The following is a 27990-nucleotide window of genomic DNA, read 5'->3' as shown; positions in this document are numbered from 1 at the left end:
GAAAATGGCGTCCGAAGCCCTGCACTGGAGACTATTTGTGTCTCCAGTACAGTGCTTCAGGCGCCATCTTCTCGAAAAGGTTTGCCACCACTGCTCTGTAGGATCCAGAGCCTTCCAAGTCCTTAGGTAAGTATCTGCCTTTTTGCAGCTCCCTTCACATTATGAACAGAATGGCGATCATCTGCAAAAATTGCTGCATGTGCTTATGAAATAGGGAGTAATGGACTCCTAAAAAAGCTCACCTTTGAAACTGCACATCACTGAGCTGTGATCACAGACCTATTCACACTGAAAAGTGTTCATTTTGCTTGTCAGTTCAATTTCCCATATGTACTACACTCAAGAGCAGATACAGTTGTGCAGTGCACCCAAATATACATCCTTATTCTTTTGTCTTAACTGTTTTGAGAACTGCCCCCAAAATATTACTATTGGTTGTGAAACCAGAAGTGATTTTATGCTACAAGTGGTTGCAAGCTATTGCCAAATATGTTTAACCCCAAACATACCAAATTGACTACACCTGTCAATAGATTTGAATGCAGATGTTATGCATATTTATTATTATTATTATTACTATTTTAGAGGTATACTTAAAGTTTTTTTGAACTGTAATAGCTGTTTTTATATTTTATATAATAACTTTTTCATATAATAATTTTTAGAATATGTATACAATTTATTATAGGCACCTGTTTTTTCATTGACCTGAGGGAGCGGGCAAGTACCCACGAAACTCGTCAATTTTATGTGCTTGAATAAAATACCTTTTTTCAATAAACTGGTACAAATTCTTAAAGAGATGTAAGATTTCCTCTCTGTTTAGATGATTAACAGCTTATTAGCCTATCTTTTATGCATTGGGCCCCTCCACCCGTTTTAAGTGTATTGGCAAATTTATCTGTTATGGCAAAGGGAGTGGCATATCATGTCTACTCAGGCTTGTGGTTCTTCAGGGTAGCGAGGGAATTCTCTGAAAATGGCAGAATGCTGAAGAGAAGATTTTATTTTCAGGTATATTGTTTCATTTGATATGGCCACTGTATGTAAACTAGTATGTCCTCTGATTTGTATTTGATTTATGCAGGAGGAAAAGAGAAATGAAGGTAACTGCTGAAAGGCAGGTAACACAAAGAAAATGGCAGGCACCATGAAGCAGTTGTCCAGTGTAACTATTGATAATCCAGGTTTCATTTTGCGTATGTCAGCTGATTGGTTGTGCCTGGCAACTGTTCCAGTTTTCTTCGTACAAGACTTAGTAAATTAGCCCCAAGTGTAGTGATTGGCTGATTCTGCAATTACCAGAGAGCAGACAAGATAGTGAAGATGGGTAGGACAGTATGTGGCTATCCCCAGCAGTACAGGAATAACTAACATGTCTGTTAGCATAGACTTCACTATAAATGTCACTGAGCACAATGTTCATTATTAGATATAGTGCATAATGCAATTTTATTAAAACACGATTCTTAGAGATTGTATATTCTCATTATGCAAGAGTAGGCAAATCTAGAAAAGACAGAGTATAAAAAAGTTAAAGTCACTAAATTATTATGCATGATGTGTGGGTGACCTACATAGTCTAATAGAAGTCTCTTAATTAAATATAGAAGCTCATGTTAGAGTACCCTACATTTTCTAGGTTCAGTGACAATTTATCTTGCATCAGCTCACTAAATCAAACTGGAAAAAAATGCTTAATAAATCCTGTAGTTTACAGCCACTAATGAATTTTCTTTCCTTTCTTTTTTTTTCTTGAATGTATTTATTTATTTTTTTAATACATATTCTCCAAAGGTGCCCATACATGGTACAATTTTTCATTTTTTTTCGATTAGATCATTTAGTTCGAGTATTCTGAATATAAAGATTTTTCCAACATGTCTGATCAGATTTTTAAAGGATACCCGAAGTGACATGGGACATGATAAGATAAACATGTGTATGTACAGTGCCTAGCACACAAACAACTATGCTGTGTTCCTTTTTGTCTTTCTCTGCCTGAAAGAGTTAAATATCAGGTATGCAATTAACTGACTCAGTCCTGACTCAGACAGGAAGTGACTACAGTGTGACCCTCATTGATAAGAAATTCCCCTTTTTTTACCTCTTTCTTGATCTCAGAAGCCATTTTCTCCTAGGAAAGTGTTTTATAGTTGGAATTTCTTATCAGTGAGGGTTACGCTGTAGTCTGTCTGTCTGGGTCAGAACTGAGTCAGCCACTTGCATACCTTATGTCACATGTCAGTTCGGGTATCCTTTAAAGAAAAAAATGGGATAATAGTTCATTTTTCTTGATAAAAAAAGGATTCTTTCCAACTTTCATTTAATTCGATCGTTTTGGTTGAAAAAAAGGGAAAATTAAATATTTTTATTGTACCATGGATGGGTACCATATGAAATTCTTTAAAGAGACACTTAAAGGGGCACTATGTCGAAAAATTATGTTTTATAGCCACTGTACTATGCCTAGCTGTTTGTAGAGCATAGTGGCTTACATGTAGTGAGGCACAGGGGCTTTTTTTTTAAACACTGACATCACCTTGTATACATTATCAGTCACGTCGGCAGAAGTACCTTTCCAACGCCACTTAGCCTGTTCCATGTAGTTGTAGGGAGGCAACTTTCCCTGTTGCTGTAACTGACGTTACAGTTTTCCCCTCTCTGCAGCGCTGGAAGGTTTGTTCTAAATTTCAACTGCACGATCGTGCAGTTATAGTGATCCCCCATGAGCCATAAAGAGTAGCAGCTTATGTGCTGTGAGGGGAGTGGAACGCACCCTCCCTCTTACGTGAGACGCAACTGCATGTGAGGAGGACTGTGGAGGAATGCATCATCATTACTGATGACGCTGCCCGGCAAGGACCCCTGTAGCTGAAGCTGGCATGTGCTGCGCAGACAGAGCGGCAGCTTGCAGAGCAGACACAAGCGCTGTAGCTGTGTCCTGCTAATTGTACAGTAGTTGTGATTGTTTTTTTTTGTGGTGAATTTTTTTTTTTTACCCAATCGTTTTTTCAGTATAATTTTTCTAAAGCAAATTGCAGGTAGTTATTCAGCCAGAGTAATAAAAAAAAAATGAATAACTACCTGCAATTTGCTTTAGAAAAAAAATACTGAAAAAACGATTGGGTAAAAAAAAAAAAACTCACCACAAAAAAAACAACAATCACAACTACTGTACAATTAGCAGGACACAGCTACAGCGCTTGTGTCTGCTCTGCAAGCTGCCGCTCTGTCTGCGCAGCACATGCCAGCTTCAGCTACAGGGGTCCTTGCCGGGCAGCGTCATCAGTAATGATGATGCATTCCTCCACAGTCCTCCTCACATGCAGTTGCGTCTCACGTAAGAGGGAGGGTGCGTTCCACTCCCCTCACAGCACATAAGCTGCTACTCTTTACGGCTCATGGGGGATCACTATAACTGCACGATCGTGCAGTTGAAATTTAGAACAAACCTTCCAGCGCTGCAGAGAGGGGAAAACTGTAACGTCAGTTACAGCAACAGGGAAAGTTGCCTCCCTACAACTACATGGAACAGGCTAAGTGGCGTCGGAAAGGTACTTCTGCCGACGTGACTGATAATGTATACAAGGTGATGTCAGTGTTTAAAAAAAAAGCCCCTGTGCCTCACTACATGTAAGCTACTATGCTCTACAAACAGCTAGGCATAGTACAGTGGCTATAAAACATAATTTTTCGCCATAGTGCCCCTTTAAGTATACAAAAGCAAAATCAGTTTTACTCACCTGGGGCTTCTAACAGCCCCCTGCAGCTGTTCAGTGCCCTCACAGTCACGATTGGATCCTCCTGTCCCCACCGCCAGTTACTTTTAGTTTGTCAACAGGCCTGGCCACGCGTAGCCTTCTACATGTTCCTGTCCGCAGTAGCATCCTGTGCCTGCGCAGGGCGTTATTGAGGACGGGAGCACGTAGAAGGAGACACGTGGCCAGGCCTGCGCAGGCGCAGTAAGCCTGTCAGCCAGAAGTGAAAGTAGGTTACGGCGAGGGGACAGGAGGATTCCGATCGTGGCTGTGAGGGCACAGGACAGCTGCAGGGGGCTGGTAGAAGCCCCAGGTGACTAAAACGGATTTTATTTTGTAGGCTTAAAGATCCCTTTAAGTGGGTCTAAACTCAGAACTTCTCTGCTATAAAAGATTAGGCATAACCTTTAGGGGACAAAAAAAAACCTTTTTAAAGAATGTATGGAATTCTCCCCAAAATTAACAGGATTAACTTGCAGGGAGCACAGAAAGGGTTAAAGCAGAGCTACCCAACCCTGTCCTCAAGGCCCAAAAACTGTACATGTTTTGCAGGAAACCACAAACATTCATAGGTGTCCAAAGCCATTAGTGTCTAAAGCCTCAGTCTTGTCCTGTACAGGCAGAGCCATGGCACTGTGAGTCACAGTTTCTGATAAGGCTAATTACAGTCTCATGTAGCTAATCAAACACACTACATCATTTTTATATGGAATTCAAATTTTTTATTTCATTGGTTAGTTGAAGGAAGAGGAGGGGAGAAAGGCTAAGATAAAATAGGGAAAATCCCACAAAGATATATAGACATATAGAAGTAAACAGTGGCGTAGCCAAGGAGCTATGGGTCCTGGTGCATGTTTTACATGGGGCCCCCAAAAGCAGTCTGTACATAACAATTGATATGGCGTACCAAAACCTGCCAAGGACAACCACAGCATCAGAGATGCAAGACGGGGATGGAGAACAGTGTGTTAAGGATTACTACTATTCAAAGCATCTATAGAAGTGATTTTTACCAGCAGAGGACCAATAGAGAGTTAATACTGTGATAGAGGGTGGACCCTTCGGTGTTCCTCTGGCCCAAGGGCCCCGATGCGGTCACTACCTCTGCACCCACTAATGCTATGCCACTGGAAGCAAATGATCACATGAAAAAAGGGGAGCTAATAATTGTGAGTAATGATTTAATGATGATAAATGCATAAATGGACCCCAATAATAGAAAGACTCACAGAAAGGATCATTAAAAAAAGTAATGGCAACCTGGCGGCAGTATTAATAGAAATGAAAATAGCAATATAAAAACAGGAGGTCTAGTGTAAAAGCCAGTAAGATGATACAACTTAGATCCCATCTTTTGTTCAAACCATGCAGTGAGTGTGTTCCTAATTGGAATATCCAATATGCCTCCCTGGTTAATAACAACATGTAAATATCCTCCTCAGCCTGGTCTGGAGACACATTCATGCCCTGAAAGGAAAAAGAAGACATCTCGCCAAGGTGAACCTGGCAGAAATGTCTCGCAACATTTGGGATTTCTGTTGTGAGCCAAACTGAGCCCCAATAGTGCTCAGAGATATGTTGTTATAAATGATGGGTGGTGCATCCAACATACTGGACACAACAAATAGAACAGGAGATGAGATACACAACAAATTTTGTGTGACAATTGAGATATTGTCTAATCGGGGATCTTTTCCCACTGGACAAGGAGACAATCGATTAAAAAAAAGAGAGCGTGTGACAGTGCTGACATGTTGACATACCACACTTACAAAAACTCACCATGTCCAAAAAACATGGACGACGCAAGCTAGAGGAGAACATACTTGGGGAAAGAATACTCCCCAGAGTAGAAGCCCGTCTGCTAGCAAATTTGACTCCTGTAGTGAGAACAGTGTGGATAAGTTTGTCAGCATGCAGTACTGGTAAATAATTTTTTACTAATGGAAATTATACGATTGTACTCCAGGCTAAAAGTAGTAACAACAAAAACAGTGCCATCTGAAGTATGGTTATCATGCACCCTAGGAACAGAACTCAACAACTGCTCCCTGCTTCTCCCCCTTTCTCCCTCTGGAATTCATCTAATTGGGATATCCCCATTAATGGAGGCAATATACTACAGTATTTATCTACTGGGACATGCATCAGTCCGCATATGAACGCTGTGTCGCACCGCAATCCCATCGTGCACACTTGCTGCGTCGCCCATTGACTTGCATTGCCCATCACTTGCTGTATAATCTGTGCTGTAGGCATGGATCATGCAGTGATGTGTTGCAGTCTCTTTGTTTGGATTGAAGGGATTTGTTTCAATTCTTGCTTACTGTGTCGTCTTATGCAAACTGTGCAATTTTCCATAGACTTGCATGGCCCTTTTGGCAGAGAAGTGTAACCCAGGGCAACACAGTGCCCAAGTGTGCAAGCGACCTTAAACATACCCCACAAACTATTATGTAGAGATATTGCAGTAGTGATTTTATTAAGCAAATATGAGAAGACATCATGGGCTTTTTGTTTACTTGTTAAAACTCTGTAGTAAAGAAATCTTTCCAAACGAATCCTACTTACATCATTCGCTTTCTAATATCTTGCCATTATGCCAAAGCTTACTTTGCTGTTTGATGTGTGGAGCCAAAAATACTCTCCAGTTTCACATACGTAAACACCATTAAAAATATAAAAAACAACAAGTAAAGTCAATAGCTCTTTGCATGTGCTTGCGTACTTCTGGGGGTAATGCTAGTTCACTTCTGCCATTCATGCAGCAAGAAGCAAGAACAAGCAACAATTGTCAGCCTGCTCCTCCCCTCTGCCTATGATACTAAAAACAGGAAGTACTTAAGTTCTGTGGGGAAAAGCTGGGGGACAACCTGAGTGTAACAATAACCTGCTTTTATACAAATACAGATGTGAATTCCCTAAAATGTTCAAATTATGTGTTTAGTGATATGCAGTTAGTATATTGAATTAAAGTGAACCCTGGTTGAGAGCAATATAAAGGCTGCCATATTTATTTACTTTTTATGGTGGCCACTAATGAGCCAATCTTTTTCATCCGATCAAACCATTTCTATATAATATAAGGGAACTGCCTGAATTATCCATTCAATATATTTAACCAATGTACCCTTCTACTACATAGATTTGGTAAGATTGGATGAAAAAGATTGGATCATTAGTGGCCACCATAAGCAAAACCAGTTGCTGCTGATCCCTCGCTTCTAATATTTTCAGCCATAGACCCTGAACAAGAATTCAGCAGATCAGGTGTTTCTTACAATATTGTCAGAATTGACTGATTGGTGTCAAGTCCTGGGGGAGTGGTTTGCAGGGGATCACGTGTGCTAATGCTCTGCTCCATCCTCAGTCTACCAGCGGCGGCGCTCGCCGCTAGCAGACTGTTAGGTGGCGAAACCGCCATCTAGTTAATTTGTACAGCGCTGCGATCTATGGCAGCACTGTACTGGGGACAGCCGTGACACTCGGCTGTCCCCTGGAGAGGCTCACAGAGCGATCGGCTCTCATAGGCTGATGCCTAAGAGAGCTGATCACTGTGATTGGCTGTTGGGGGGAGGGAGGGAGGAGGGATAAATATCATAAAATACGCATTTTTATATATATTTAAAAAGGAGGAATACATTAATAATAAAAAAAAGCCTGCAGCAGCGATCGTAGCCCACCAACAAAAAGCTTTGTTGGTGGGCAGAAAGGGGGTTGTTATTTGTGTGTGAAGTTGTAATGCTCTGCAGCGAGTTTTTAAAACTGCAGAGCACTGAATTGTAAAAAATAGCCTGGTTTCCTGGTCACTGGAGAGGTGGGGGGTGGGGGAGGGGAGGACAGCCTGTGATCCTTAAGTGGTCGATGTTCAACCAGTGCTTTCCCATCTGAGGCAGCTCCATACCAAGTTTTGCAGCTATCACTTTGTTTTGGTTGGCAGTTATTTTTATTGTTTCTTGTTTGGATTGTTAATCTAATGTGCAACATCTGTGTCTTCACACTGCCTTTCTATATTTATTATGCGTTCTTGCTAATCTTACAATACCAAAAGATTACCCCATTACAGAAGAATGATTGCAGTTAAAGTGGAAACTACCAAAGGCAGCCACATGGTGGCAACCTGCGCTGAAAAGTAATACACAAGCTAAATGGGTACAGTTTTCTCTAAGGGGTTTTGAACTAGAATGCAGTAGTAAAGAATGCAGCTGCTCATAGTGGATGAGAACTGCCATAAGAATTGTAGTGTAATAATTATAGTACTTCTGTTCACAATGTCACAGAAGAATTTATTATCACAGCACATCTGTGATTCCATGAATATTTGGTCTCAAAAACATGTTGCTGTTAAGCTTAACAGAACATGTGAACAATCAACAGAACATTGGAAAAGATGCACCAGTATTTTTGCCATAAAAAGGCATCATCATTTGGTAACACAGACGGAAGGAAAATAGAGTCCAAATGAGTGACATATTGTGGAGAGCTGTTCAAAGTCCTCCATATGTGCTATTGCTTATCCATTCTACTGCCCTCACAGAGCTTGTATGTCTCAAAATACAGTAATAATAATTTATTATTATTTGTATTATTATTTCCTATACTTTTACATGCAGATCAGTGAATTGTTTGCCGTTTAGCTCAATGAGGAATTTAAAAAAACAAACATGTGTTACAATATGGAGACACAGATCTAAGCTATACTTCTGTCTGCCTCCCTATTCAAACTACTTAAAGCTTGACTATGTTTTTCTTGCCCTATGTAGGCACTTTGCCTTATTTTTATCTGTATAAAAATTATTTGATTATGATTGATGTAAAAATCAATAAATAATAACAAATCACTTAAAACATTTTTTAAAAAATGGTCAGGAGCCTAATCAGAGGCCATTTCCTGTGGAACAGGAAAAAAAGGGGCACAGGAGCCTTGTGGAAAAAAGGGTGCTCCCATAGGCACTCTTAATGAAAGCCACAATTTGCAAAATTTGGGTGCCCCGGAGAGGGTTTAAGGGTTAGGCATAGTTATATGGAGGTCTTAGGGTTAGGCATCGGTAGAGGGAGGTATTAGGGTTAGGCATCGGTAGAGGGAGTTCTTAGGGTTAGTGTTGGGCATCGGTAGAGTGAGGTCTTGGGGTTGGGGATCGGTACGCTTAGGTCTTAGGGTTAGGGTTGTGGATCAGTAGAGTAAGGTCTTAGGGTTGGGGAGCGGTACGCTTACCGGTAGGTATTTGGGTTAGGGTTGGGGATTGGTAGGCTTAGGTCTTAGGGTTGGGGATCGGTAAGCTTAGGTCTTAGGGTTGGGGATCGGTAGGCTTAGGTCTTAGGTTTAGTCATCGGTAGAAGGAGGGTTTTGTATGAGAGTAGGGTTGAGTTAAGACATAGTAAAATATCAGTAAAGATTACAGATATTTTACTATTGGAATTGAGTAATAGAATATCTGTAATTTTACTGATATTCTATTAGCGGCAATTCCCAGAGCCCTTTATTCCAGGCACCTTTATTAAATGAATGCCACTTCCTGTACCAGAGATTGTCACTGCTATAGGCGGCAGTCCTCTCACAGAGCTCAATCTGTGCCTGTCCTCTTGCAGGCTGAATGTTGGGATGAAGCAATTTAAGCAGCTTCCCCACCCACACAGCAGAGATTTATATGTTAGGAGAATTGTACGCTCATCGCTAATCTGTAGTAAATGTGATAAGTAGGTAAATATAGAATGGCATTGAAAGAAAATCTATAATAATAAGCCATCCGCTGTATGTATGTGTGTCCGTCTGCCCTGGACTCTTGCCATGCCCCACTGTGACTGGCTGCCGTGAGCAGGTAGTATATTTTTTGCTGGTATTCTACTGGCTTAGGCTTTCTTTAAAGTTCCACAATATCTACAAATGATTTCCTAGATCTGTGGAAGAGAGTTCACACTTGCTAAAAATCACGTGCAATTTGCAAATTTTCTGTAACATGTAATCTATTTTACGGTTATCGCATCCTTATTTGCGTTTGTATGTGAAGCAATTCAATGGGACCACAGAAGAAAATTTGCATAAAATTCACAGTTTGCATGAAAAATTCTCATGCAATATTAATTAGATGGATTTTTATGCAAATTAACTTTTATGGTATTCAAGTAAAAAATTCACAATATGAAATTTAGCATAGAAACCCATATACAAATTGTTAAAAAAAAATACACAAAAGTTTGTAAAAGAAAAAAAAACAAAAAACTAAAGTACAAAAATCTGTAAATGGAGAATTGTGCATGCAGAAAATTTGCATGCAGAAAATGCTGAGACAAGCATGAATGCTCACTAGGCCCTCAGCTAAAGAGCTTGTTTTTATCTGTGTCTAATGGTGGCCATACATGGTACATTTTTTTCATACAATCTTACCATTTCTATGTAGTAGAAGGGTAAATTAAGTGAATATACTGAAAGGATAATTTAGGCAGTTCCCTTATATTACATAGAAATGGTAAGATTGGATGAAAACATTGTACCATGTATGGCCACCATTAGATGGACATACACTATTAGACGTGGCAATCAATATCGATATCTACCTGATATTGATTATTTACCACCTTGCACCACTCCATATTACACCAAACCTCAGCTTAGATTTGATCTTATATCAACTGTACCATTAACTCCACTAGTTTTAAAGGGTAATGAAACTGACATGTGACACGGGGCCTGATGAACCAACTAGCAGTAAGATTAAATGTACTGTTACTAACACCTGGGGGAGCACAAACCATTAATTCAGTAGCGCCATGTGCCTTATTGTGTTACCATAGCAACAAGTAAACCTAGTAAAGCACATGCCGCTAATGGGTTAATGGGCGGTGCTTCCCCGGCATTAGTAATGGTTAAAATGCTGTGTGCACCCTGAGCACAGCAATCTTACCACTAGTTGGTCCATCAGGCCCAATATGATGTAATCGTGTGTATGTACAGTGCCACTCCTAAAGAAAACTAGGCTTTGTTACGGTTTTCTTTTTTTCACTGTAAGGGTTAATAATTCAGGTATGTAAATTACAGTTTCTCTCTAGTCTTTTTAGTTCAGAGACAGATAGAAAGGGTCAATAGTTCCTAGACTGTGGCTCTGGAACACTAAAATACTTAGTCATTCAGCTGAAACAAAAACAATCATTAAAGTTAATGACAGTTAAAATGGAGAATCCTAAGAAGGATTTTCTCTTTTTTTTACTATAGAAAAATCACTAAAATTAAAACATGGACAGTGCAATACATATGTTATGTAAGTAGAGCAAGTATTTATCTACTTATATAGGTGTTTTTTTTCCAAGACAGTATGGCTGACAGCTCCTCTTCAAACTAACCGGTACTTTTATTTAGCTATTAAACATAAAATAACAAAATAAAACTGTAAGGTTCTACAAAAAAAAAAGGAGAAAGAAGATAGCTATAATTGTTTATCTCATCTGTTTATTTTCAGTTCAGGTTTGCTTAAATCTGCATGATGCAATGTCAATGCATGATGCAGTGATGTCAAGCTTTGTGATCGCTGCATTTTAAGCCTGTTTTATCTGCTTTATGTAATAAACTGGCCAAATCAATCTGTAGCATTAGCTACAGGTAACACTTAGATTACACATATTTTAGGTTTTAATGTAAGTAATCTTTATTACCAATGTTATTATAATATTATCATAAACATGGATCTGTAGAAAGCAATGAATTTCCTAAACTGGCTTTTGCAACCAAGGCAATAGTACTCTAGACTACAGAGGTGCCAAGTGTATGTTGGACAGCTGGCTGTGTGATACTCCTGTTTATTGCCTGATGAAGTGGGGATTTGCCTGCGAAACGCGTTGCCAGTTGTATCTAGGAATATGCAAATAAATTTGGTTTGCTTTAATCGACAGCATCGTGTCTGTGTTGGGTGAGGTGGGCCACCACCGCCTCCCAATCATTTCTAACAATTTTAGTGAATTTTATCCTTTTGGCGCCTCTGTACATCTCGACTGGACTACAGACCGTCTATAAAATAATACCTTACTCTAAACGAAATTAGCTGGATGGTGCAGGAACCACTGCTACTTATTTTTAACACCTGTTCAAATCAGTTGACTGGCAGCATACTTTGACACTTGTGTCTATTGGAATCCATTGGAATAGAATAGCTGTTTTTCATATCTACACAAAAACCAAGGAAAGAAGCTAAAATAATGTTTGTCATTAGTAGTGCAATTGAATGAATTGATTTTGTTTTTTGTCACCAAAATAGGAATTTTCCTTTAAACTTAGAGTTACCGTGTGAACCCTTTTATCACTTTAGATGTTTGTATAATAATGGTGATGTGAGTATGAAAACATATATTACATTTTTACTTTAGCTGAAAGCTAACACAGAACACAGTACATAACACCACTGCTTTAGATGCTTGCCATACACATCTGCTCTTTGCAGCTCTACTTAACACACGCTCACATAAACATACACATTTCTGAGAACCCTTCTAGGTATCTAAAGAATATTAATATCCCTACAGAAGTTGGTTTTGTATGAGCTATTATTAGTTGTAATAACATTTGTAATTATAAGTATCTGAATTCTGAAGCAGAAGTTCCCCTGAGCCAGCTGGGCGGGCCCATACCATACAAGGAAAGTTAGGTGAATTCCTAAGGCTGGGTGACTGTCCAGGGACTTGGCTGCTACCTCCTCTGATAACCCTCATCCAATCCTCTCCTCACCAAAATGTCAGATGGCAAATGGTATACGATGGTATCTGGCCTAATTCCTCATTTCACCCAAAATCCAACTCTAATACCATAGATGGGAAAACTGAACTAAAATCCATGGGGTCCTGGTCTGATTGTGTCTGTGCAACGCTGACCATCTCTGGCCATGCAGACTGTGTCCTCTGATCCATTTGGCAACTGGCCTTGGATGCCATGGTGATTGGTATACTTCTTACCTTAAGGGTGTTATGAGAAGAGACACTACGCCTCCTGCCTCCATCTTCCAGCTGCATTTCTGAGTAAAGCTCCTCTTCATCTTCCTCTAAGATGTCCGACAAGTCGGAGCCTCTGCTGCTTTCAGTGTGATAATCATCCCCAGGACAATAGTGTGGCTAACCAGGAAAGAAGTACACATGAATTACTTCTCCATGTGGAAGAATTTTAATTTCAAGCATTAATAAAGCTCAAAAATGGCTAAAAACAGCCATACCTTTTGTTAATGGGATCTACTATGCCATACAATTGGTTGAATGAGGTGTGCCCAATAATAGTGGCAAAACTACCGGGAGAGTAGTGCCAGCAGGCAGCCATCTCTAGCGCCCTATATTTAATGAACTTGCCTCCCTCTAGTGCTTCCCCATAGCTATCTGTCACATTCCCCCTTCCCCCATATGTGAAGCAGTGCAGTGGAGCAGAGTATTTTACCTGCCCCAGCACAGCATCAGTTCTTTTCCACTCTTCAAAGCAGTCAGGGACCACACGCTATGCGTTTGTTGTGAGGAGAGGAGTTATACTGGCCACATGTATTACTAGGGGAAGTACAATATATGAGTCACAATTTTTCAGAGGTGGGGGAGCGGGATTTTGCAGGTTATACTTTTCACACTTATTATGTTTGTTATCTCCACTATGGAAATTAACTCTGCTTGTCTGTCCTAATGACCTCCCACATTCAAAATTTCTCACAAGCTTCTTCTTTCTTCTGAAACCCCCTTCCACATTCCATTCTGCACTCTCCATCCCTCAAAATCTTCAAGCGTTATCTTAAAATCATCTCTTCAAGTATAATCTAATCCGAGCAAGGAAAAATAATCAAGTTGCTGTTCCAGTCTGACCAGCCTGACCTAATTTCTCTACTACCTAACAGGTACTAGGGCACCAAAGCATACTGACTCATCCACCTTGTGTTTCAGCCCATCACCAATACAATGTTACCAAATCTATGTAGTAAAAGGGTTAATTGAATGACTACACTTTGAATGGATACTTTGGATAGTGCTTCATACTGCACAGATTGTACAATCAAAATTGTATTGTTAATGGGCATCTTTGGACTGTGAACAAGCAGGGTCTCTCTCGAATTGCAACAGTTTCCATGAAATCTTGCCTTTTTATGGTGGTGCATATTATGTCGGCGCCGCTCAGTTCATCGCGGAGAGAGACGAATGACGGCTTTCCCCACTGCCGCTAAACTCAGAGGCGGCGTTAAATACTATTCCCCCTCCGAGTTGTCGCAACTCGGAGGGAGATGTAATTCGGGATCTGGCAGCTGCCAGAGCCCTGAATTACCGCTACGTGGGACGTGCATCATAGCATTGCTGCTATGACGGCGCCCAGTTTCGGCGCTCGGCTCTTAGAACTGATCAGTTTTTATGGCGTATCTGCTACTCCAAATGTTGTACGACTGTGTATTATCTGTGTTGCACTTGCTGTATGTAACTGCCTCTATACGTAGTTTGTGCCACAGTAACTGTAAAGCACAACACCATTTGCTGGCCCTTTATAAAGCTATAATAGCAGTAATGTGCTCTGTTTCTGCCATAAGGGTTACTACTATGCCATGTTGTATTTATCATACTATGCTGCTTAATATTTTGTGGATGTATAAATAAAAGATAATAATAATACTAGCCATGGTCTGGTAACGAGACACAATATGTGATGCGCAGCGCACTAGCTGTCTCCATTTGCACCTCAGTCAGCTTGCTGTTGGTGTGTCTCCCGATCTTTTCAACAATAATACAGTTCAATACTCAGTACAAGTGCCACTCAAATGCAAGAAGGGGGACCTTGAAACATCTGCAGAGGAGGAAAAGGACTTCATATGGTGGAATTTGTGGGACTTTATTTCTATTGCATATGAATTTTAGTGGTGTCTGTACTGAATATTGAACTGTACCTGATAAAACATGGGTCTGGATTATTATTAAGCTTTATTTTTAAAGAGCTGACATATTACACAGTGCTTTACAATAAATAGGGGAGACATTACAACATTAAACAATGTACACAGGGACATTACATTGCTAAACAATGGCACACAAAATAGTGATGTAACAATAAACAATGGTGCACAGATTGCAGTGTAGATCATTTAGCTTTGTTACTTTCAGTAGTGTAAAGGTGGCCATACATCTAGCGATGACGGGCATATTCAACCCAGAGACAAATTTCTCTCTAATCAAATCGGATTAGAGAGAGATCTCTAGGCTGCCCATATACCACAGGCTGATTACTGATCAATTTGCTTTAATTGATCAGGAATCAGCCTTGTGATGCCACATCTGACTGCCTCCCCAACCCGATGCTGTCTCCCCTAATGTTTAATGCCCCCTGTGGCCAGTGCAAGTTATACATTACCTGTCCATGGCCTCTGCTTGCTCCGGGCTTCCTCCAATGTCCATACACATGTGCCCCAACTGGTTGCCTAGTAAGGGCGTGTGTGTGACGTCAGACGTCACACATGTGCCCACGTTACTAGGCGACCACGTGGAACACGTGTATGGACAGCTGAGGAAGCCCGGAGCAAGCAGAGACCATGGACAGGTAATGTATAGCTTGCACTGGACACCGGGTGGCTGGTGGGGGGGCGAGACATTAAACATTAGGGGGGACACCGCCAGGGGTTTCATCGCTCATCACGATATCGCTTGCCGTTACCGCCGCACACCCGATCAAGCAAGGCGGCCCTACATCTTGCAGCACGTCTGTTCAATAAATGCAGGCAGAAATTGGTCGCATTGTCGGTCGGGCATACACTAATAATCGAATTGGATGATCGATCAGCCGCCAAGTCGCCTGATGTATGGCTACCTTAAATGTACATGTCATGTCAATAAGTTCCCAAGACTTTAGGTAACTGTTTTGATTATGCGTATACATTTTAATACAGTAAAATGCTGGAATGGACTACTAGGTAAACTTCAAATCATTTTAACTGCTATTATTAACACGCACTCCAATATGCACAGATGACTGTCAGTATTCTTTTGCAAGAAATACATCATAATGTGGTGACTAATCACAAGTTAAAATCCTGACAAATGTTACATATTACTAATTGAATTACACATTTATTACGGAAATCATTTTCCACCAATTAAATTGTATCCCTTTTCCCTGTTGCTTATCTTTAGTAAATGTTTTAACACACAGATGAAAGGGGGCAGATGTTTCACTCATTACATCTCAATTAACTGTCTATTTGTGTCCCTCAGAATGGTTCTTTGCTAAGACTCTATGTAAGACAGCTATTTAATCCCTGATTATTAGCACAACTCGAGAAAATCATAGCCATTATGGCTAATACTTAAAGCAAACCAGAATGGAAAATAAACTCCAGAGATAAATGATTGTAAGTATAGTAGCAATAGTATATAGAAATGCCTTAGTGTCTCAAATTATTTTCATTGTAAGGTGTTAAGGTGTTACATTTTAGGTGTGAAATATGCACATCAATCATTTAGGGGTGACATAAAATCTGGTTCATTTAGCTCCTAACAAAAAAAATAATTCGCTTTGAGCCTGAGTGATATTAATAAGACTAGTACTATACTATACAGTATGTGTCCATGTTAATCTCATCATGTCACACGTGAGTTCAGGTACGCGTTAAACCAAGAACTAGGCTCTTATCCAACATGGATCACTCACTACTATAAGAAGATAGTGAAGGGTTAAAACATATACATTGAATAACCTCAAGTACTCTGTTTCTAAAAAATGCAATACAATATGACCAAGTTTTAGAGGAAACACAAATACCTTTAAAACAACTTTTCAAAAGAGTATATTATTTCAAATGAAAAGGAAATCACAAATAATTGGTGCTCTTTTTATTACATTATTCATAGGATTCTGGGTCCTGGACTATGGACTGGCTATACTCTGGAAGAGAACTTCCTCCGTCTCAGATTTACCATTATGAAGACCTCAATGACATCTCCTAATGAAGCTTTGACTGGTGAAAAAGGAAAGGATTCAAGTATTCCTAAATCAGTACTAGGCCTCAGCTCAGTGGGCCATTTGATTCCCCCCTTGATGCTACACCACTGATCATATTCTTCAGATGAACAATATACAATTGTAAGGCTTGGCGGATCCAATGCCTTCTATTCAGCCCCTATACCCCAATCTCCACCGCAGTCTTCAGCCTATGTGGCGCATTCCTGCTTAGCCTCAGCATACTTTATGTCTGCTCCCAGCGGTTATATCCAGGCCTTAATAGACAAGGTATAGGAACTAAAATAGTGAAAGCAATGTTACCAACAGAACCCCACTAAGCAGCACACAGGCAGAAAAAAAAGTCAAACAGTCCAGGGTCATACAGGGAGGTCAGATGATGATCAATCCAGGGGGTCAGCCAAACTCGAGGTCAAAAACAAGCCAATGGTCATACACAGGTAATCAAATAGCCAGGTGAACTAATCCAAAGGTCAAGCAGAAAAGTAGTCAAAATAAGCAAAAGTCAGTACAGGCAGAAATCCAAAAAAGAAGTCAGAAGTTCAAGCAAGGTCACAATGGGGGATCAATCTTAAGTGCACCCTAGCAGCTAGGTACAGCAAACAAATGCTACCACAGGTGAGGAACACTGGAACAGGGTAGCCTTAAATAGCTGTATCCAATGACCATGGGACCACAGGTCCTGCTGCTCTACCAAGGGAGTGACCTATTGGTCACCTCTGTTGCTTTCATTAAACATTTACTCCAGCGACTAATAGCACTGCTGGAGTGCATAAGATGGGCTTGTGGCGGTGTGTGCCTGTCCAAGGAGATTCTGGACTGTGCAAGTGCGAATGCGTATGCGTGCATAGGCTCCAGTGACTCTGTGGTGGGGGCGGAGCAAGATGCTGGCTGCTCTGGTCAGCTTTCATAGTCACCGTGGGAGTGCTGCTGAGCTAAGTTCCTTACAACAGTATATATAAAACCATGCTTTGCAAAATGTATTCTTCAGACAGCTTGTCTGTGTATAGGCAATGGCATAACCAGCATTTAGTAACCAACAGCTAAATATTGTGAACTAATTACCAAATGAGTCATGTGTCTTGTCAATAAAGACTTTCTGGCCCAACTATCTTATGTCATAGAGATAATCAATGCGATGCTAATTTTTTAGGTCTGCAATTTTGCTGCAATTGCAATTTGTATGCAGACTGAAATTGGAAAAAATCCAAATCAGCAGCAACATTATTTGAGCGGTCCAAGTATTCATGGGATTTGCAACACAATTTGCATCCATCTATATACCAGTTTGGGGTTTGAGTTTTTGCATGGTAACCGCCTCCAAAATTGTCTACTTTGGAGGGCAAATTGTAATTATGACACGGTGTTATGTCCACTGTTGTTCTAGGATAACACTAAGGTCCATATCCTATTAAGTTTTCTCCAAGGAGATCATTTTTCATCTTATCTAAAAAATAATTTTTCAGTATTTAGCAATTGGAAATGTACAAAAAAAGTAGGTAAAAAGGTCATATTAAACTTATTTTGTGTAATTTCTTGTTTGGTGGAAGCCTTAAAAGTATATTCTTAACAAGATTTTAAAATATCTACTGAGGAGAAATCTCAGGACAAAAGTTAATAGGATATGGGGCAAAGTGTTAAAAAAACCCTTATCCATGTATTTATTTTTATTAGAAGTGTAGTCACCCATGCTGCTGTGTTTTTATGAACTGACAGTTGGCAGGCTTTCAGTTGCTCTGGAAAGCTTGCTGTTTAAACCATGCCATTCCAACCCATACATTCAACTCAATTGGAGAGAAGGGTTGGACGACAGCAGGGCATCATTCTCCCAGAAGGCATTACTAATTTACTGAGACTAGGAAGACACACAAGGTACAGTGGTGGTCACTGTTCTGTGCTAACAGAAAATTAAATAATTTCTTGGCATTTTGAACCTCTTTGTATTTTATTTTGGAACACCAGTGGAAGTGGGAGGGAGGCGGAGGCGTAATACAAATTTAGTCCAGAGGAAGGTTCAAATACAAAACAAAGTTTTTCAAAAAAAATAAAAATGTTACTTTGCAGATGTAATGGTACTGTTTTTATACATGTTTTTCTAGGATTTTCATGGAATTTCAGGTATCAGTAATCGCTTATGCCTTGTTTATGAAAGAGAGTTATTAATGTCTGGCCAGGGTGATTCAACTATTCGTGTGGATTTCCACAAAGTGTGAACTGTTGGTGGGACCTTTTCTGTGGGGATACCACAAAAATATGAACTTCTGATGATGGTGTATGATGTAGTCATGCACAAACCACTATGTGTTGGAGAGGCCAGCTGTTTATGATTTGTATATATATTTATAAGGGGCCTGATATAGTTATGAACCTCTAAGCATGGCTTGATTTGCTAAGGCATTATCAGTGGCGATGTCACAAATGATTCAGTAAACCTGGACTGGAAAAAAAAATCTGCTACGTGATAAAAACTGCAACCTTTACCTTCTATCATCTTACAATTGACTTGTGACATGCCCAATTGAAATGCTCGGAGATGCCATAGTAAATCAGGTTTGAAGTCTTGATGTGAGCCTTCACACATCCTCAAAACATACAGTTTTGTTCAAAATTATTCAACCCCCACTGAAATTGAGTGTTTTGGCCAGTTTGACATTGATTTTGATCATTTCAGTCATCTTGTTTACAATTAAATCAAAGAGGCACTTGTAAGTCAGACAAAAACTGTTGTGGTAGTGTTCTGTGGACTGATGAAACAAAATTAGAACTATTTGGGCCCGTGGATGAACGCTATGTTTGGAGGAGGAAGAACAAGGCCTATGAAGAAAAGAACACCTTGCCCTACTGTGAAGTATTGCGGAGGGTCAATCATGCTTTGGGGCTGTTTTGCTTCTGCAGGTACAGGGAAGCTTCAGCGTGTGCAAGGTACCATGAATTCTCTTCAGTACCAGGAGATATTGGATGAAAATGTGATGCAGTCCATCACAAACCTGTGGCTTGGGAGACGTTGGAGTTTTCAACAGGACAATAATTCCAAGCATACCTCCAAGTCCACTACAGCATGGTTGCAGATTAAAGGCTGGAACATTTTGGAGTGGCCATCGCAGTCACCAGACTTAAATCCAATTGAGAACCTCTGGTGGAACTTAAAGAAAGCAGTTGCAGCGCGCAAGCCTAAGAATGTGACTGAACTGGAGGCTTTTGCCCATAAAGAAAGGGCTAAGATACCCGTAGATCGCTGCAAGACACTTGTGTCAAGCTATGCTTCACGTTTAGAAGCTGTTATAACTGGAAAAGGATGTTGTACTAAGTACTAAGAATGAATTTCACTTGGGGGTTGAATAAAACTGATAATGATGTGAGCACAGAAAAGACATTTGTGGTCATTTCATTATAAATGTTATGTTATATTTGTCTGACTTACAAGTGCTTCTTTGATTTAATTGTAAACAAGATGATTGAAATGATCACAATCAATGTCAAACTGGCAAAAACACACAATTTCAGTGGGGGTTGAATAATTTTGAATACAACTGTAGACTGTTGGATGGATTTTATCTGTATGAAGCATCCACAAAACATGGAGTGGAGTGACTGTGTTTCTGGACACCATGGCCCATATGCAATTTACTTTTTTTCCTAGGTGATATTTTCACACCTTGTCAATAAAACGCCCATTAAACCACCAGCAAGCAAGACAATACAACATTTTTATGGTACTTTAACTATTTTTGGTGCTTTCCCATTGCAAAATTCTGAAAAGTTTATTTAAAAGGAAGTTGAAAAATTATCTCCTAGGAGAAAACGCTGGATTAAAAGTTAATTGCATGTGGGCACATGTTTGTGTTGGCGAGATTTGAGAAAAGATCAGGGAAGTCCTGTATTATCATCTTGACATGGAAGCACAATGCTGTGTTCCAGTCTGCCCATGAAATAAGCCTTGTGTCTAACAGGGATGGGGATATTCCACGCTGAGATTATATAGTGCAGCTGAGCATGAAGATTGTATGCTGCTGGTTTCAGAAACTGGGGGTAGGAAAAGCTCTCTGACCTTGGCCTGTGCCTTGTATTTCCTGTCTCAGTTTACATGTGATTGATTCTGAATAGTTGACTAAATTCTTTTGTCTAGTAATTGTCTGTGAGAAGCGCAAGAAAAATTGTAATTGCTGTCAGTGAACTGATGTAATTTTATATTAACATTGATGTAGTTCATGGTAATGAGAAAATGGGATATCAGTCTTTCAATATACTGTACTAGAAATATTTCTAGGCAGTATAAATTGAATCTGTGCACCTGAACTACACAGAGATCTAGCAGCGGATCTTGAATCACCGCGGGAGCGTGCGTGTGCGCTGGAAGCTTAAGCCTATGGCATGAAGTGGTGAAAATAGAGAGAATGTCACATAAACATACAACCAGCATAAAATCCATTTTTGTTCCAGAATGGAAGTGTAAGATTTTCAGTTTTGGCATCTGATACGGTTCAATACAGATACTTTGACATGGATAGTTTCCCAAAAGGCCCACTTATTTATTGCCCTCAAAACTTATGTATGTTAGAGTGAGAGTAGGGTTAAAAGTTAGTGTGAAGCTTAGTGTAAAGTTAAATGTTAAACATAGTGGGTGGTTAAAGCAGTGGTTGTCAAACTTTTTAGGTTGAGAGCGCCTTAATGGCTTTGAAATTTGTTCAAGGCACCCCTGGGCAAAATAAACTACCAAAATTCTGTTATGACTGTTATTAGGCAGAAACCCCCCTCCAAGTAGCTAGTGATGCTTATTAGGCATCATCCCCCCTCCAAGTAGTCAGTGACACCCCCTCCCCTTGGGCAGAATTTCCCTCCTTTCAAGTAGCAAGTGATGCTTATTAGGCATCATACCCCCTACAAGTAGTCAGTGACTCCCTCCTCCAAGTTGCTAGAGATGCTCCTTGGGCAGTATTTCCCTCCGTTCCAGTAGCTAGTGATGCTTATTAGGCCACATTACCTCTTCAAGTAGCCAGTGACTTCCCATAGGGCAACATCTACCCTCCAGGTGGTTACTGACCCACCCATTGTAGATCAATATGCAGTTTCATTGTCTAATGGCAATGCACAAAGGATGGGGATGCATGCTGAGGCACTCCTGGGAGGTGCTCGAGTTTGAGAAGCCCTGGGTTAAAGCATACCTGGACATGTGACATGGGAGCAGATTTGCTAACTACCAGTGAATTTATGTGTACAGAAAGCAAAAATAAATGTTTTTGTTGTGTACGCTAAGTACATAATGGGCATTGTACAAATAGGACAACTCATGTTACGTACACAACGTGTACATTGGTTGTATAAGGCACTTTAAGTAAATGGCATCAAATGCATTATACATGCAATGAGCGCATTGTGTACATAAAGCTATGTGCGGAAAGCCTGTTACACAAGCTGTTTGCGCATGGACATTTTACCAGTGGGTAGTGAATTTGCCTCACAATGAGATAAACATTGGTACATAAAGTACTAGCCCTACACATTTGTCTGAGGTCACTTTCTATTTTTGTGTTTCTGCACTGTAAGAGTTAAAAAACACTGCACTTTATCTATGCAAATGAGGAAGTTGAAGATCAGTCAAATGCAACTAGGGCTCTCATGAAAGAAAATAGAAGTCAAAACACTTATGTTTGGCTGAGGAAATACAGCTGATAATATTTTAATGCTGAAAAGTTCAAACAGTTATTTTTGCTTTTGCTTTGCCGATTAACAAAACAGATTTTACATCAGACTGTCATAGCTGTTTAGAATTGAATCCATTAAGCTGAATATGAGAAATATAAGACTCCAAGGAAATTAATGAATTATATGTGTAGCTTCAATGGATAATAGTACTACACCTAAAGGTTCACTTTAAAGTTTGTACTAGGCCCCACTATCCACACAGCCTTAATACCTCCCCTGCTCCTAGCTTCCGTTACCAAATACTGTTACCAAATGTAGACAACTTAAATTTGTTCATCAACAATTTCTAGTCCAAAGATTCCAGAAACATTAAAAAATGTAGTCTGACATCCATTGATCTTCCTATTTTGAGTGTTACCTGTATATGGTCATACCTGACTGACCTGTAAATAAGTTGAATCCAAAGAGGAAATGAGGATGGCTGCACTGTAGTGACAAGCACGTTTGCACGGGGGCAGCTGTACTGCAGTGACAAGCACAGTTGTATGACAAAGGTATCTTATACACCACTTTGCATCTATGCACGGTTTATATTCGCTTATAATATGTTTATTACTAGAATTACTAGAATTTGCCCTGTTCAGTTTAGGGTTTAGTTGGGCTTGAAGTGGTGCACAAATGGTGAATATTCAGAAGACGTTTGACATAATTATAGCATCTAAGGACCAGGGCCGGCAATGCCATTCAGGCAAAGGGGGAGCCAGACCTGCCAAGTTCTCTCCCTCACTGCCTCCTGAAGCCCCTTTACATGTAGCTTCATAATAATTACTCACCTGTCCTGGCTCTCCTGCGGTCTCTAGCCACGCTGCCTGTCTCTTCTCTATGACCCGGCGCAGGTTACACATAACATGCACTGGCTGGAGAAGAGGCAGGCAGCGGCAGTGTGCCTGGAGACAGCACAGATGGAGCAGCTCCAGGACAGGTGAGTAATTAATATGCAGATCCATGTGCAGGGGTCTCTGGAGAGGAGAGGTAAGGGGGCCCAAAAAAGTTTGAATAGAGGAATCTTAGACACACTCCCACCTTATCACCAGGTGCAAAAACCGTCAGTCAGCCATAGCACAAGCGGACATTGCATAAAGGTGAGATAAAGACCAACAAACTTCACTAACTGATTCTCTGGACAACAATCCAGACTTCAATTATAAATTCTAGCAATACCACATAAAGGAAGCCTGGGATAATTGAGTATGCATAATTTAATGTTACATTTACTGACAATTGAAAAATTCCTACAACCCTACAAAACACAACCCATTCCAATGTGTGTAAGCTAATGTGCCCATATGACATTTACACATTCGGCAGTGCGGTACACATCCCACCCTCCCTTTAGACCATGCCAGAACATCCTTTCACTCAGCCTGGCCAAGGGGTCACCTAGTGCTAGGATCAGCAGGGCTTGCTGGGAGTATCACAAGTGCGTCTGCTAATGCTGGACACACCAGGAAGTGCTCTGCCTCCGTGATGTCAGCAACACACATGATGCATTTCGTCAATCACCTGCTTCCTCAGATTGATGAGTGTGATGTCATTGCTCTTCCTTCTCATCTTATACCGTAGCTGTGATGCACATTTACATATGAAAAGGGACTTACACCCATTTTGGAGTCCTGCAAGTCATTGCAAGAATGCATAGAGCACCCGTTGAGGTATCAATGAAACCCTTTTAAGTTCACGTCATTATTGAAGCCTACTGAATGCATAGAATTGCATTTATAAATCCAGTAAGATTCTTTTTTTTCAGCAATCTTGTCATAGTCGTCGCATAGTCTCCACAGCAATGTTAAGTTTATAAAATTCCTAGCATCAGAACAAAAGCCTACTTTTTAATTCAGCATCAGCACTGATAACTTGACATGTTCCTTCTACTCTTTAGCACAGAGGATGATCCAGGATTTCCAACAATAATTTCAAACTTTGATTTGTCAGACCACAGGAAGGTTTTCTGTTTCACCCCCGTCCATAGAAAAGTATAGTGAAGATCACAGCTATCCAAAACAATAGTTTACAGCCTTGTCCCTCACATACAGAGATTTCTGCATATTCTCAATCTTGTAATCATGTGATTTATGTACTGCAGATGGTGCACAAATTCTGTACACCTTTACACTGCAGTCCATTGGTGTGAGTGTAGGCTATTTTGTCTCCACTTGAGATGGGGCCACAGCATAGAAATATACATACCTGGGGCTTCCTCCAGCCTGATCGCTCCCATGCCATCCTCTTATGACTCCCCATTCAGTTCACCCGCAATTCGCCCCCGAAAGTCCTCCAGTCTGGGGCCAACTGCACTTGCACGGCCAGGCCGTGCGCACGCTCCCGCTGCTTTCACATCATTGGGAGCACTCTGCGCCTGTGCATTACTACTGCACAGGCGCAGAACACCCCCGGTAATGGGAGTGAGACGAGAGAGCATGCCTAGCCGGACAGCGCCTGCGCCGACTGTCCCTGACTGGAGGATTTTCCGGGGCCAGTTGCGGGCGAATGGGGAGTCAGAAGAGGACAGTGTGGTAGCGATCGGGCTGGTGGGGGATGGAGGAAGCCTCAGGTATGTTTTTTTTTTTTTTTGCTGTGGCCCATCTCACGTGGGCAGTAGTGCACATACCATCCCACTGCACTCACACGCTACCCTATCATCGGTGCATTAGTGGTGGCTAATCACAGCAGGGCAGGGGGTGGTGTGTCTGGGGCGGACAGACACATACATACAGTGGACGGCTTGGAAATTATGGTGCTACACAGAAGTAGAATGTGAGAACCATCCAATGCAATGGATGATAGTGTAAACTGGAAATTTTCTGAAAAAAAAGAGTAATACATTTTGCTCATGTCTGTACACCAATAAATCACCCACCTGTTTCCCGAGCTCCGAGCCTTTCAGGAACTCATCAACAGAAGCTCCTTTTCTCTTAATGTGCGGAGAGTCATATCCATCCTCCTCATCATCTGAGTTAGCGTAATGTACTGCATTGCTCCGTTCACCAAACAGGGTCCTCTTCTCATTCTGAGTTGTGTAAAAACATTTTTTTAAATATTTGTAAAATAAGTTATCCTCTTACCTTTGATTTAAGATTTCAGCAGTATACAGAAAGCAAAATTATCCCTGTATGACAACCACATACCAACAAGAATACAAGTGAGGCCATTAAAGCCAATGAAACAAGATGCACTTCCTGTGATGCAAGGGAAGTGCTCCAGCTGATGCAGAAGCTGCAGTGCATTTGATGCGATGCGCATGCTTAGATGCAGATATTCAGATAATGTACTTCCAGCATTATACATGCGACTGAAGGGTGCAACTTTTGAAGGCAGATTGCCTCCAATTTCCCTGTTAATGCATTCTACTGCATGTACCACAGTTGTGTGCAATGGTGGGGTGCAATGGAGTTAGGTGGCCATTTTGCTGTGTGCAAATCGCAACGCATCAAATGTAAAAGGACCCTAAAATTATCTAAAACACTGCAGTTCAGTTTAATAATATTATCAATCATATCTCACAATGTTTTACACTTTTTTTTTTATAACTATTCATTTTATTCTATTAAAGTACATCTTTATACAAAGAAAAGCAACTTACATAGTCTGTCAAAAGACAAGAAATGCTCAGTATAATGACTAGAAATGTATGCTATGTGCCCTCTGAAATTTAAGCTATAATGCCATTTTTGCTCAAAAAGACTGAGCAATGATACACGAGCCATTTTGTAATTAAATGTTATTAAAAATTATGCTTCCATTTCAGTCTATAGAAAGCATTGCAAAACAATCTAATTATGCTTCCTAGCAGCCCTCTGTTTGGTACATGGAACTGCTCCAGATTCTCATTTTCACATTTCCATTCAAAAATCCCTAGGTTCTCTGCAGCCAAAGTTTCATTGTATTAAATTTCTAATGGGTTTATGTAAAGGTGGGATTACACTTTAAACATGGATACTATAAAACAGCTTTACTCTTTGGCCTGCAGGGTAAGGTAAGTTCAGAGCTGTCAGTTATACTAAACTCTCATGTCTGCCATCCAGAGATTTCTCTGCCAAGTTGAAGAGTTTCCAGGCACACTTCCAGATTCTGTGCACCACTTCATAATACATATTGGAAGTAGTGCGCTCCATACAAATGTATGAGGATTAAATGACTACCCAAGTGATGCATGGAACAGGATAGCTGCTCCAGACCAGAAAACTGAATCTCAAAGAGAAACATCTCTGGATGTGACTTCAAAGTTAAAGGTGTCCATATATTCCTTTATATGCGGCACTGATATCCAGCGGATTAGATTATAATGATCTAATCTGGCAGAGATCAATGACGCAATGTGGTAGTCCGATCATGATTTAGATCAATTTATGTCCAATATCAATGGAAAGGAACTATCTGGCACGCTGGAAAGATTTCACTCGAAAAGGATTGGTCGGGTACACAATGATAAAATATGTACCCCCCAGGCCCATGGTGAGTGTAACAAGGCTCAGTGGGGGAAGGGGGAGACAACATAATACGACCACATGTATGTGACGCCAATACATGTGGTGGGGGGTCACAGGGTACAGTGCCTCCGGTGACCATAAAGAAAGAAGCAAGACACAGGAGGAGGTGCATCAGCCGACAGGTGAGCCTGCAACTCTGTTCACAGGCCTGGGGGGTTACACAATATATGAAGAAGACCTGGGGCACCTGGCAGGTGCAGTTGGCTGCACAGATTTCCAGTAGATTTCATGCTGAAATGCATTGGAAATCTGTGTGCAGATGTGTGGCAGCAATAGATCAGATTTGATGGCTGAATCTGCTGGCCATCTCACAATTCTAATGTAAACACTCAAGCGGGTTTTTTTTTTGAACCATAAAGTTCTGCTGGCCATCTACCAGTGCATGGGCACCTTTAGTGTGATCAATAGGGTCACACTTACCTTGCCATTTATACATTCTTTGAGTTCTTTAAACAAAAATCCAAGCAATTTTGTTTTTACTTTTGAATAAAAAATGATGTTTCCTAATTATGTCTGTGATCCCATGAGGGAACTTAGCTCCTCTCATTTCACTGGGACCAGGAACTGATGGGAGACCTCGGCACAATAACACAGCCAGCACTAACTTTCTTACAGTACTTCTAACATGTTTCACTTTCTGTGAAGATAAACAAAAATTTGGATTCTGCTTCAAATAGAGTCATGTTAGAATGAGTTCACCAGCATTGGTATAATACTAGCAATTAATACAGTAGGCAGGAGATGGGCCAGTAACATGCTATCTGCACAACTTCTGCATATTATTGCCAACCACATTATGCTACACAGTGATATATAACCACAAAGTTGATTTAAAGAGACACTGAAGCGAAAAAAAATATGATATAATGATTTGTATGTGTAAGAAATAAAACATTAGGAGCAGAGACATAAGTCTAATATTGTTTCCAGTACAGGAAGAGTTAAGAAACTCCAGTTGTTATCTATGCAAAAGAGCCATTGAGCTCCACGACTTTCAAATTTGCAGAGAGCTCTGTCTTCTGAAGCTTATTATCTCAAGTGTCAGTCACTGTATTGTTTTTTTTTTCCTGCAGAGGACAGTTCAAAAATTCACTGG

At 40.5% G+C, this 27990-nt stretch overlaps 1 protein-coding gene across 19 annotated transcripts in view; it reads right to left on the bottom strand.

The window, feature by feature from the left end:
* Positions 1-27990, bottom strand: part of RIMBP2 (RIMS binding protein 2) — a 591563-nt gene that overhangs the window by 78663 nt on the left and 484910 nt on the right. For 17 of the 19 annotated variants that reach the window (XM_068243476.1, XM_068243541.1, XM_068243461.1 and 14 more), the window contains 2 exons: positions 25265-25414; positions 12699-12854 (listed from right to left, as the gene is read on the bottom strand). In XM_068243476.1, coding sequence (XP_068099577.1) covers positions 12699-12854; positions 25265-25414 — 306 coding nt within the window. The remainder of the gene's footprint in view (positions 1-12698; positions 12855-25264; positions 25415-27990) is intronic. The other 2 variants (XM_068243570.1, XM_068243612.1) reach the window with 1 other exon arrangement.

Source organism: Hyperolius riggenbachi, chromosome 1 (assembly GCF_040937935.1).
Source record: "Hyperolius riggenbachi isolate aHypRig1 chromosome 1, aHypRig1.pri, whole genome shotgun sequence".
NCBI classification, from domain to species: Eukaryota; Metazoa; Chordata; class Amphibia; order Anura; family Hyperoliidae; genus Hyperolius; species Hyperolius riggenbachi.
Note: the sequence above shows the minus strand (reverse complement) of the source record. Positions and strands in the feature narration are given on the sequence as shown.